The 13,498-nt window shown below is 37.8% G+C and overlaps 1 protein-coding gene across 1 annotated transcript in view; it reads left to right on the top strand.

Annotated features, from left to right (window-relative positions):
* The window catches only part of ADAMTS5 (ADAM metallopeptidase with thrombospondin type 1 motif 5), a 48,105-nt gene extending 35,674 nt beyond the window's left edge, over positions 1 to 12,431 (top strand). The window contains exons 6-8 of the mRNA XM_062622144.1: positions 442 to 617; positions 1,460 to 1,635; positions 5,541 to 12,431. Of these exons, the coding sequence (XP_062478128.1) occupies positions 442 to 617; positions 1,460 to 1,635; positions 5,541 to 6,111 (923 nt within the window). The 3' untranslated portion in view covers positions 6,112 to 12,431. The remainder of the gene's footprint in view (positions 1 to 441; positions 618 to 1,459; positions 1,636 to 5,540) is intronic.
* Positions 12,432 to 13,498: the final 1,067 nt, after the last annotated feature.

Raw genomic sequence — 13,498 nt, 5'->3', positions numbered from 1 at the left:
TGCCTTCGTGCCAAAGTGTCTTCATGCCCCAGCTTCTGTGCTCATAGATAGTAAACGTTGAATGTCTACTGTGAAAGGCAACAACAAAGGTCCATTGTAGTTTCTCCAAAATATATTACCAAGGCAACACATTCATCATTAATACAATGCTGTAATTCTTCCCCCATCCCCACCCTGACGCCATACAGAAAGGACACTTGAGTGAAAGAAATTTCAGTCCTGGAAAATGAACTGTAATGAAAACTTTAGTTCTTTAATGCTTATTAAGTCATGGGAAGATTTCTAAGCTAAAACAGTTGAAGAATTTGAAGGCCAGTTCTAAGTAAAGAGATGAAGTAATGTAACTTAAAAATCATGTGAAAATGAAATTAGAATAATAGATGGGCATGATATTCGCAATGCGGTCTGAAATAGTCACTAATGATGTGAATAATTCTACAGCTAAATCTTTTCGACAAGAGCAGTGTGAAGCAAGGAATGGCTATCAGTCTGATGCAAAGGGAGTCAAGACATTTGTTGAATGGGTCCCCAAGTACGCTGGAGTACTTCCCGGAGATGTTTGCAAGCTCACCTGCCGAGCCAAGGGAACTGGATATTATGTGGTATTTTCTCAGAAGGTAATGGCATCTCCAGTCATGATTTCATGCTCCGGTTTAGAAGTATCCTGTATCTTAAAAATCTTTCCCTACAACAAGGGAAAAGAAGTTAATCATATGATTCAAAGATATAACTGTGTGATTAGATGTAATTGTTTGATGCACTGGTTATACTTTAGGACCAGAACTGGCCTCTAAAATGAGGTAAGTTTTTCCACTTCTTAGTATGTGGATACATGAAAAATATGGGCCTCTTTGTGCTCTCTGCAGTAGTTTGTTTTCAGTAGTGGATAAAGAGGTTTCTGCCTGGAGAGTCATCTGTCATTATGGGATTTTCTGGGGGAGAAAGTGTACTAATAGTAAAACAGTCAGTTTTACCCTGAATTATGTTAACAGAGTTCAGAGTAACTCTACAGAGCCAATTAATATAGAATAATTATCCAATTAATATAGAATAATTATCCAATTAATGTAGATGTGAACTTGTGGTCAGTTCGTTATTTTGAACTGAAATATCTCCCACACTTGCAGTTCTATGCCTCTAAATATTATGACACTAACATTTAGATGTAGATAGCCCAAATGCAAGGCTATCTATAAGTAATGTTATTATTAGTAAGCTGTGAGATCATCATGAAAGCCAAGGTCATATTAGCATCTTACAGTGTAGTTATCTGTCATTGCTTTCAGCCCTTTGCTAAATTTTATCTGCTTTTGTGCTGGGGATGTTAGAGAAACTCAGTCTGGACTGTCAGGATGGGCACTCTGAGTAGGTGACAGAAATAAGTGGGTTTTGCCAGCCAGATTCACAAAAGCAAATCTTTTCCATGGCAGTTTTAACTAACTGTCATTTGATTGCCTAGGTAACTGATGGTACTGAATGTCGACCGTACAGTAATTCAATCTGCGTTCGGGGAAAATGCATCCGAACTGGTTGTGATGGCATCATCGGTTCAAAGCTCCAGTATGACAAATGTGGTGTGTGTGGAGGAGACAATTCCAGCTGCACAAAAATCATGGGAACCTTTACCAAAAAGAGGTATTGATCTTGAGTGTTAGTAAATGTATTTTGATATGCAAATAGTAACTCTGCTATGTATTTCTTTCTGCCTCTAAATGCAATTTACTTTCAAATGAAGATTAAGCAAAAAAAGTACCTTGCCTGTGCTTTATTGCACTTTCCAGATATTTACAGGTGGCATCTTAACATTACCCTGAAAGTGGCAAATAACCAACTGGCAAAACACTGCACCCAGTTCATTTCTGACACAAAGTGACAATGATAGAGGTGAGCACACCATTAATAGGAAGTTTGCGTGGAATAAGACATGATAATCTCACCGCATTAGATGGCTTGTGAATCAGGAAGTTGGGGCCAGAATAATCTGGGTATCTCTGAAACTCTTCATTTCTCATATGATGCTGGGTTATCAAGTGTCATGCTTTAAGCCCATCCATAACTCAGAACCACACAGCCGTTCTCTCACTCCCCCCACCTTTCCTCTCTCCTGCTCCCGGAGGGATGGGGAGAAGAATCAAAAGAATGTAACTCCCAAGGGTTGAGATAAGAACAGTCCAGTAACTAAGGTATAACACAAATCACTACTGCTACCACCAATGATAATAATGGTAAGGGAAATAACAAGGGAAGAGAATACAGCAGCTCACCACATGCCGACTGATACCCAGCCCGACTCCGGTGGTGATTTAACCCTTCTGGGTAACTGCCCCCAGTTTATACACTGGGCATGATGTGCCATGGTATTGAATACCTCTTTGGTCATTTTGGGTCAGGTGTCCTGTCTCTGCTTCCTTCCGGCTTCCCCTCCTCCCTGGCAGAGCATGAGACTCACAAAGTCCTTGGTCAGAATAAACATTACTGAGCAGCAACTAAAAACATCGGTGTTATCAGCGCTGTTCCCAGGCCAAAAGTCAAAAACACAGCACTGCACCAGCTACTAAGAAGGAGAAAAAATGACTGCTGCTGCTGAACCCAGGGCATCAAGTTACATGCTGAGAATGTGTTTTATCTCCTCTAACTTTGAATGACAATGAGAATATCCTACCTGATCTAGTGACACAGATTCCTTGTATAGCTAGTGGAGAGGAGCATACAGCATTAGGGCACAGTTGTTCCTTAATTGCTGGGAAGCTGAGAGGAATTATACCCTAAAAATACCTTTTCACACTGTTGAGTATATATGGAGCTTAGATGACTAGATTAAATGTCAGAAGCAAACAGGCTCAAGCACAGTATTAGTTATATCCCTTCATGTCCATTGGGATATCAGTCTCCAGATGGACTTCAAGTCAAAATATTTATAGCAGTTATCCATAAGACACTGTCCTGTCAGAGTTTAGCTTTTAACTGTAAGAAAGCTTAATACAAGTAAAAGAAAAGGAACTGCCCCCATGGTTTTCCGTGACCACACTGAAGGCAGCAGGAAGCTTTGTACTGAGATACCAATGTCAAGGAAGTCTGCTTTCTTTTTGAACTCTTGTTTCCCTCCCTCTTCAAGTCTTAAGATGCATAGAAACATAAGGATTTTTAATTATCATTTATATAGATTCCAAGGTCTCAAAGGACTGCTGTAGTGATCTACTCTTAGCAACTTGTACTTGAGAATTTCTACTCAGCATCTGTGACTGCATTAAGGTCTTGTATAATGTTCATAAACTTGATTTTGGTTTATATCTTCCAAATTCTTACACAGCATATCAAAAGCTATGAAAAGTTGAAATCTGACCCAGAAATTGCTTTTTATTTCTATACATTTTGACATACTGATTAATAACTGTCAAAAATGGCTTTGGGAGTCAATTTAATCTAAAAATAAACATACCTAACCTTCCTCATGGTAAACCAATGATTACTCACCTAAGAATGCCAAAACATCTCTGCCAAAAAGAATAACTTTCCATCCGAATTTGTAATTATATAAACCAATTCTTTTCCATTTTGTAAATATTGAAATGTCTGGGATGTGTAAATGAAGAAGACAGTGTGAAATATACTTCATGGGATTCAGTAATGATTCTTGTGCTGGAATCCAAGCTCCAGCAAAAATGTTAAATGGACTCCATTAATTTCAGTGAGGCCAGATTTGTAGCATTGATATACCTGGAGAAATTATATTATAATTATTCATATGAAATTGTCATCTTCCTCCTCAAATCATGCCTTTAACTGAAATTAGAGTGGTCAGAGAGTGAAATATTCATTCAACCTCAATGCATTAAAGAAGTTGCCCCACTTAGAAAGTAATAGTCACCCTGTAAGTGTCAAGTATATTCTAACTCGATTTTGATTGAATTTTGGAATGACAAGGATTTAGTTTTTGCTGCAAATACTTTTTGAGACAATTCCCTTATGCGAGTATAGAAGTATTTAAGGCCAGGCTGAATGGGGCTTTTTATAAACCAAACTATAGCAATCTGTACATTCAGTGTACAGGGAAACTATTAAATGTACAAGGGGAAACTAGCATTTCCCATTGCAGACAATTGTCATAACAACATTTGTATTTTTTTTCTTTTAAAGCAATCAAGACATAATCTTCTGGAAAACTGCTTCCTAAGAACTTTTTTTAAAAGGTTGTAAAGCCAAATTGACAGAAGTTGGGAAAGTGATAATTAAAGCTGTATGTGCTTCTTTGTGCACATGGAGTGTTACAGTTTTTTGTGCAGATTACTTGAATACTACATCATTGCTTTTAGGTTTTGAACAAATGATTCTGTAATTTTAATATATGTTTTAATAGTTATCTTGGCAACTGTTGTGCAAAAATATTAGCACAACGCTGTAGAACAGAGTACCCCCAGCCTTTTTTTTTTTTTACACCATATTCCTTCAGCTGTATGGAGGTGCTAAATCAATGGAGTTTTAGTCGTTCTCCCATAACTGCTGGAAATAGCGCGGGAATAGCACAAGTGTTTAATCTGTGCAGTCTTTACTTGTGCAGCCAAAAATTCTCAAAATTAGCAGTCTGTTCTTTAACCATTCCCAAAGGAGACCCCTTCACTTTTATATCATTTTAGTATAATTTATCATTCCTTTTTTCTTATAAGTTTCAGCACTAAGCTTTTCAGATTGGAAATACTTGCAAAATGGTTTTGTCCCAGGTTTAGAAGTGATAATACATGTCTCCAAAGTCCATCTGGTAGCTTATGGCTACGTATAGTCTTTAGATTTTTTCTATATAGCAGTAAAGTTAAATAATATACTTGAGATAGCATTAAGTTCCAGCACATTTGAACGTTTTGATTGCTTGTCACTTTTGGTAGAAGAGTTAAGTATCTTTTTGAAAATCTGAATTAAGATTTTCCATCAGTAGCAACAGAGAGAACTCTGTGATGGTACAAATGAACCATTTGGGTGCACCTCATATTAGGCATGTGACAGTTAGTCTTTGGCTTTATGTATTTCAAAGTAAACAAATTTTTTCTCGCTGATCAAGATTATTTTTAAAAGTTCCCAAGGTACCTCTACCCAGCTGTTACTCTGCTCATACTTTCCTTAATCATCATTATAGCAAAGACAGCAAGAAACAGCTGTAACCAATGCATATCTCATTATCTTTTCCTTGGCAGGCAAAGCATGCCTCGTATTTCATATCTCCCACCCTTTGCTGAAATATATAAGCTATCTGTTATTTTTCATTCCTCTTGTATCTGACTCAAGTAAAATTGTTGCTAAAACTAAAGATTAAGCAATTTGAAATAAGTGCAGTAGAAATTTCTTCAAGAACATAAACAGCAATACAATAGACAAACAGTGGAACCTGGTTAAATTAATGTTAGATGAGCCTCAAGCCAGATGGGTTCAGGACATGAACTAAAATGAAGAAAGATGTGTCATGCCAGTGACTTAATTAGGTGTTGCAGTAAGACTTGAGGCTTATTTTGTGATAGCTACTGAATACTCTTTTTTTTCCCCTCACTCAGCAAGGGCTACACAGATGTAGTGAAAATCCCGGAAGGGGCAACCCACATCAAAGTTCGGCAGTTCAAGACTAAGGACCAGAGCAGGTTCACTGCCTACCTGGCCTTGAAAAAGAAAAATGGTGAGTACCTTGTCAATGGAAAATACATGATCTCCACTTCAGAAACAATCATTGACATCAACGGGACTGTCATGAACTACAGTGGCTGGAGTCACAAAGATGATTTCTTGCACACAATGGGACACTCTGCAACAAAAGAGATTCTTATCGTGCAGATACTTGCGACTGATCCAACTCAACACATGGATGTCCGTTATAGTTTCTTCGTGCCAAAGAAGCAAGGGCAAATGACTAACTCTGTCACCAGCAGTGGCAGCAGCAGCAAAGTACCTCCACAGCTCATGCAACCCCGCTGGGTTACGGGGCCGTGGCTTTCTTGTTCTCGAACATGTGACACAGGATGGCACACCAGGACTGTCCAGTGCAAAGACGGGCATGGAAAATTAGCTAAAGGATGTCTTCTCTCCCAGAGACCATCAGCATTTAAACAGTGCTTGTTGAAAAAGTGTTAACCTGTGGTTGTGATCTTCTTTACAAGAGGTTTGATTAAGCCATTGTTGACATACTGGTATTAGGTCTGCCCAGACAGAGAGAAGCAAAGGCTTCAATGTACTTACATACAGTCTCAAATTATGGGCAGAATCTGCCTATTTGGACCAAATGAAGATGTGCACTGCTTTAAATAATAGTAGGGTTATCTTAATATGTCAAAAAACTAAGTATCAAACTTGTTACAAGCCCTCTGTGTCTGCAAAAATCCAAAATAAAATGATGCAAAAGAAGAAAAACTAGTGAATGGAGGATCCTGGGATATTTGAAGGTTACAGAATCATCTCCCCTTTTTCACCTACCTCTAATACAGTATATCTTTAGAAAATGTCACATGTACCCATGATACCACAGTAGCTTATTTTATACTGTTTTGTAAATATCTTTCATTTGGTATGTCACTTTATATCACTTGGTTCTATTAAAAGATCAAAAGACAATAAGCAAAGTAATAGACCAAAGTATATCTGCAGCCCTTGAGGACTTGGTCCATTCTTCAAAAGGGGCTGCAGATGTTTTACTGGAAAACGAAGAGCTTGCTACTGGTTTTAAAAAGTTACACCTTTTGGTTTTGACAAAAGGAAACACATTTTCGTGCTAGGAATTTCCTGGTAGCAGATCATTATTCTGTGACAAATACTGTTTCCACCACCAACTCTCAGAAGCAGCACTGCAGCAGCTTGCAGACCAGGGATCCCCACATGTGCATTGCTCCAATACCAGCACCATCAGCAACTCCTCACCATGTGTATGTCAGACACACAGAGGAGGAGGATTTCGCTGCTAGGGGGGATTTGTGTGCACTTTGCTTGTACACCTGGCACTGGTTCTGGCTGTGTCACTGCTTGGGGTCCTTGTCAATGAACAATAGCTGCTAGTTTCTTCTTTCAATAAAACAAAGGCATACTGTATTTTGTAGAAACTAGTTAGAGAACCAAAAATTACAGGTAAAATAATCAAGTGTCTTCTAACTCAGATATTCTGAGGCTGTGTTCGACTGCTTTCTCTGTTATTTTCACTATGGCTTCCACCTTGGATCTAACAATGTGTAATATACCTACATCTTTTTAAGAGGCTATAAAAGTCAGAAAAAACACAGCAAGCAGTTAATATTTTATCACTGTTCTGTCCATCATGTCTAACTCTGGTATTCATCTTACCAGCAAAAGTTTGTAACTATTTGTCTTTTTTGATTGTTTTGTGTGTGTTTGGAGTTTTTTTAAAGCTCTAGAAGGCATTCATGTTTTGTATATCTACCACATTTGAGAGCAAAAGGGGTCACTAGGAAGTCAAACCACATCAGGATGTGGAGGACTTGCCCAATATCAATAAAACTGTTTCCACAGTACAGGCAGTAGCAGGTAGTAGTTTTCATTGGCAGTAACTTCTGAATCCCATTATTGTAGGTAGAAGTTCTGTGACTGAAGATGGGCATTTCACTGTATGCAGGTGGCAGGAGGAGGCCAGATAGCAACCCTGCTAAAATTAACTTGCTTTTCTATCAGCAGGCTTTGAATTCAGCCCTAGAATAATGGTACCAAAAGTGGTTCGAATATACTGATGAAAATAGAATTCCGTCTTTCATTTCTTTGACCATCCACATAGGATAGTATGAGACTGCAGGAGGATTGTCAGACAAGCCTTACAGCTGTAAGTCACTGGTACTTGAGCACTGAAATACCCCAGGGTCTTCTGAAAATCCCAGTCATGAAATCAGTAGAGAAAACGTTGGCCTCTGTAGCAAGAAGGGCAGGTCTGACTCAGGCTGACACAAACATGTTTTTGTAACAGCGGCATGTTTTTATGAACTCTTAGAAAGCATGTGATGATTTCGAAACATCATTGCTACATCTACAAGTGTGAAACCTGGAGAAACCTTTGTACCATGTTCTAAATAAACAATAATAGGGGCAGGGCCTCTTCCTCTGTCAAAATGAATTACCAGCGAATGCTACTAGTCATCTTCAGCTTTCAGAAGTGCTTTGGCCTTCTTTTTTGGAGTAGCCCTATGCAAAACAGTGGATCTTGAGGAAAATTCCCCACTTAATCTCTGATCCCATCCTAAGAACTGAGGTTGAGGCTCTGCAGAGATATTTGCAGAGATACGGAATGATTAAAATTTATGCCTTCTCTATCTATTAATGTAAGCTCCCTTTGAAGTGTCTTATTTTCCTTTCCAGTAATCTAATTTTTATATCTGTATTACATGTGTTCTAGCACCTCTCAAAAAGGCTTATAACAAATAGAAACCATCATTATAGGAGAAATAAGGACACTTCACGTGTCTCGGCATAGACTTAACATTTGTCTCGGCGTACAGCTGCAGTATTAAGTGGCATTTTTTTTTCCTGTATTTTATAATGTGCAAGAGACAAAATGTGCAAGTATTTGTGTTTGCATCATAATAATAATTGATACTCAACAGGATGAGTAAAGCTTTTGGATGCTATTCAGGCTCCAGAAGAGCAATACCAGACGTGGGTATAAATTTAAAGCTTCCTTAGATCAAGGGTATCTTTTTCATAGAAAGAGTTTATTTATAAAAAAATAGATAAGTATGAGAATAAACCACTATAATGACTTTTCCCTTTTCACCAGCCTAGTAATGAAGCAAATTAACATGAGCAAAAAGCAAGTTGCCTTTCTGTGGTGAGAGGGCAAAGGAGACAGAGCGAGGAAGCAAGCCTAAAAGTGTAAGATAAGCCAGGTCAGCCTGCTCTAATTAGCCCTTTTTAGCTGTTCTTTTTAATCAGACTCCAGTTCCAAACCTTGCTTTCCTCGGTCATAGCTATCTCATATAACTGATGATTAGAAAATAGGTGCAAGGTATGTATGTGACCTTGTAATTTCAGGTTCTGTTCTCAGCTAAATTCTTTGTCACTCACACTGTTATGTCATTGTTTACGTTACTACCAAGTGTTGCCAAATGTAAAATGCATCTAGAGTGTTGAAACCCAGACTGCTGTGGGTTGTTTTTGCATAGAAAGAAATGATCCTCAGTGTTAAATTCACTGCTGACTCTTTGGAACATGTCTCCAGTGCCCTTAGGTGGAATTGGACCTCTAAGCATTAGTGGGTTTTAGAGTATCTGCTTTCAGATAAGAGATTCTCATTAGGAAAAAGCCTATCATCTTTGGTTTGACAAGATGTATACAAGAAATTAAATTTAGCTGCCCTCCTGTGGAAACAGTTTTATCACAAGGGGGAGAGGGAATAATCTTGTGAATTAATCATAAATGTTTAAAAACAAACAAAAAGCAACACAGCACTGAAAAAAATAAAATAATTTATTGTTTTTACAACTGGTATGTGAATGGATGTAATGAATTTATTTATTCTTATTTAACAAAAATACCAATTGTGCAAATTCTATATTTAAAATATTTTGCTATCGTCTCTGTCTCTCTTTCTTGCTCTCTTTTAATTTATGCTACAAATTTGTATTGAAAGTACGCCTTGTGAGTTTACATAATATATGGCACTGGTTATTTTTTTGTATGTTTTTATTTAGTTTTCTGCATGGAACAGGAGTATATGTGTATACATGTGAGCACACAGTATAGATGTATATTCTTTTTTCTGCTACCATCTTTTTCTTAGAGAACTTGCAGATTTGTAATTTTGTGCACCTCAAGCTCAAAGCTCCTTGTTACATTTCACTCAACTAGCAAGTCAAGAGAAAAACCCATACCAGCTCCTGAAGAAGTCAGCCAACAGACTTGCTTCACATAGGCAGATGTAATTCATGCTGTGTGCCTCACTGATTTACCACCAAAGCTGGTGCTCAACAGAAGCAAGTTCAGGCTTCTAGTAAATGGTAATCCTCTGTATGTGAATGAAGTTTATCTGAGTTGTCAGGGTGGTAAGTGAGTCTTATCTCATGCTTCTTATGTTTAAGTGAAAACACTACAGAGAAACCCATGTGTGCCTGTTTAAAAATATAGCTGAATCAATGTATGATTTGGGTTATGAGGACTGAACCATTAAGAAGGCTACTTATCCGGTCTTTTCACTATTTGTATACGTATATAAATATGTATATATGGCTATAAAAAGTCAAAAGCCCAATTTGGAAGGATTTGCAATGTTTAACTTCATTGTATTCTAGCTCTTTGCACCACATCACTCACAGTTAGATGCAGAAAAGCCAGCAAAACATGTTCCCAGTGTTTCCTTAAAAATAACAGTATGTTTGCTTCCACTTTTCATCCAGTCCAACTACTGCTGAACTCAAGAGAGCTTGTGTGGGTCCAGTGTAAGGGAAAAAATGTAGGCAAACCTGCAGCTTTTCTACAGTCAATTTATTTAACAAAACAAATTATTTCTGTAGCCACTTCACTGTAAGAGCAGTACTACAGACTGCAATCTATTTCAAACTGTTGGAAGTTATCTTGGTAATCAGTGCCCACATTCACACCAGTTAAATTCCAGCTCAGGCCCTCTGCCCAGGGTCTGCTGCCATGCAGGCACTACCAAAGACCCAGAGACAGCTACAAGGCTTTAGATGAATCTGTGATGGCCAGAGGGTGACACTTCCTCACTTAAGATCCACTCAAAAATCCCAGGGAATGACTATAAGCCTTGACTTTGATGATCTATAGGGCAGGCTTTAAAGGAGATTTGTAAGGATGGAACATTAATAATTGCGGGTTTTCAGCAGTATGTTTAGGTGAGTGTTTCTCCTCATTCTGATGCATACCATGCTGTTCTTTGTCACTGAGAAAAATGGAGCCTATAGCAAGAGCCAAAATTAGATTCTCTGAGTATGGGCTGCAGTTTTCCGAAAAAAAAGTTGCTGGTTTGAAGGAGGTTGGTCTTTTTTTAATGAAGTGCTTGGTTTTTATAGAGTTGCCAGAACACATCATTGCGTTCACACTTGTCGTTTGTATCATTTTCAAGAGGTTTTTCTATTGTGGGTACACTGGCACTAGCTTGTATAGTAGAGCTACTTCAACATACTTGTTCTGAATAAGGTTGTATATACAGGTATTCCTGATTTGTCATGTGTACCAGTAAAGACTCTAAATGTAAGATAAATTATTAGGTCCTCACTGGCTCCACAAAACGTAGCTTTGGGGTTTACAAGACATTATTGCAAGTGCAAGTTTTCAGTGATAGTGGGGTATTCCAAATACGAAATCTGGAACACCCCAAACATACTCTTAGTGTGCCAGGTGAGTGGTGTAAGATCTCTTCAGACACACTATACCAAGCATTTTGATACTGTCCAAAAACAAAACTCACAATGTCATTTGCCCTGAAAATTGTCTGCAGAGGCTCACAGTCACTGTAAGGACACTAAAACCATTTCCACACACATTAACCTTGTGTCGTTCATTTGAAATACGTACGGGCACATGTAGAACTTTACTGTGGCTAAATGCAAATCCCTGGGTTTTGTGTGTGCATGTGTATAGATATATGTATGTGCACAAATGAGTATTTGGATCTCCATTACTTCCACTCACAGGGCAAAATAGTTAAACTGGTTTTAGGTATATTTACTTACATTCAGAGTAACTTCATTACATCATTTGGCTTTGCAGGAGCTGCTTCAGACTTATACCACTTTAAGTGACAGCGTAATTTGTCTTTTAACTTATAGGAACTGGTTTACACAATTTGTCATGAGAACTGTGAAATTTTCAGATAGTTTATTGTGCAAAACATATTCACTGACAGTCAAGCATATATAAATTGTTAGAATCCCATCAGATAGAGGAAATAATGTACTGAATTCAAGTATGTTGGAGACAGCGTATACTCCTGTTTAGCAATAAATCCATTTGATTTATATTCCCAGGTCATCTGCCTAGTATCAGATAAGATAAAGCAAGAGAGGTACTATAGGTAAGACTAACAGGAAAGCACGCATTTGGTTTATCTTAGATTATTTCATGTGCCTCTTTATACCATCTATTGGTGTCAGTATATTCTGGGAAGTGTCACTTTGTGCATTACAGATAATTCGGCTGAAGTTCCAGTACCCTTTGAAAAAACAAGATGTGTCACAAAACTTTTTTTCATCCTAATATGTGTCTAATGGAAGAGTTAATATCTTTAGAGCACTACTGTGTCAGCCCGTTTACATTATAAATAATGTTACGCAAAATACAAATTAATTTGAACTGAATTGTACAAGGTCTACACTGTACTACGAGACATTGAAGGCCAATATTTTGGTTTGTAAACTACTACTTATGTATAATTTACCAGTTGTAATCTTAACACATTTGATTCTGTGATTTCAGTAAAAGTAATAAACTGTATCATAGGTCCAAAATATTTGTTCTATATGGTATATTTGCAGGCTACTCTTTGCTGTTCATGCCCCACTAGAGATAGATGCGCATAGAGATTGAGCTAATCCCTACATTATGGCATAAATATTCTTTCTATATGTAAATACGGTACTTCAGTTGTGGTGAAGTGGAATTCTGTCAAAGTGGCTTTTTTGAGTCAGGAAATGTAACAGGAAAGTGCAAAAGGTGGCGTTCGGTGCCCTTCCAGAGCCTTTGACAAAGGCTGCAATTCAGAAAGATGGTATATACCCTTGACCTCCTGAGCCTCCCCAAACCCCCATGAAATCCACGGGATCTGTCCAAAAAAGCAGCATACCCCAGTTAGTGGATTAGATACTCAGAATTAGATTCATAATTAGCCATATAAACCAATCTAAGAGTAGCAAAACCCTGCTGGAACAGGTAATGGTGGTATACAATGCGTGCAGAGGTGGTGGCACAGTGTATGTGTCAAAGGAAAGGTAGGAGCAGTGATTATGGGATTGGGCTGGTGTGACACAGTTGTATAAACACTCCAGTTGAAGCGTAGCTCTTAAGATGCATTATTAACAAGATTTACTTTTCTAATATAACCATATTATTATGCATTATAATTCAGTTTTCATGCTGATTTCTTGCTTATCCCTTCTCATTCCACAACATCACATTGGAGTTTTTTTTGTTCCCAAAAATGATGTTTTCTTCACAAAAGCAAATTTATCCTTTCTAAATCTTAACCCACATGCGTGTCTAATCTGTTAATTGCTGGTATTTTCATGGATTGTGGATTTTGCCTTTCATTAATGTGTTTTTGCTTTATTGTGTTTTACAACTTGCAATACAGAAACAATTTCAATAGGACAAGGAGTAGCTTTTCTTCCTAGATTTTTCAAACAAAGGCAGCGAAGCTTTATAGAACTGCCAGTACCTATAGGGCGGCCCAAGATCTTCAGAAAAAAAATGCCTGATAATCTGTTACACTGCATACAAATCTGCTTGAACCACATTACAAGAGAGCTATCCTGCTAGTGCTTGTTACAGTATATGTCTATATATATGCACAATATTA

Source organism: Pezoporus occidentalis, unplaced genomic scaffold (genome assembly GCF_034315485.1).
Source record: "Pezoporus occidentalis ecotype Australia unplaced genomic scaffold, CSIRO_AGI_Poc_V1 ctg24, whole genome shotgun sequence".
Lineage (NCBI taxonomy): Eukaryota > Metazoa > Chordata > Aves > Psittaciformes > Psittacidae > Pezoporus > Pezoporus occidentalis.
This window is presented reverse-complemented; position numbering and strand designations above follow the sequence as displayed.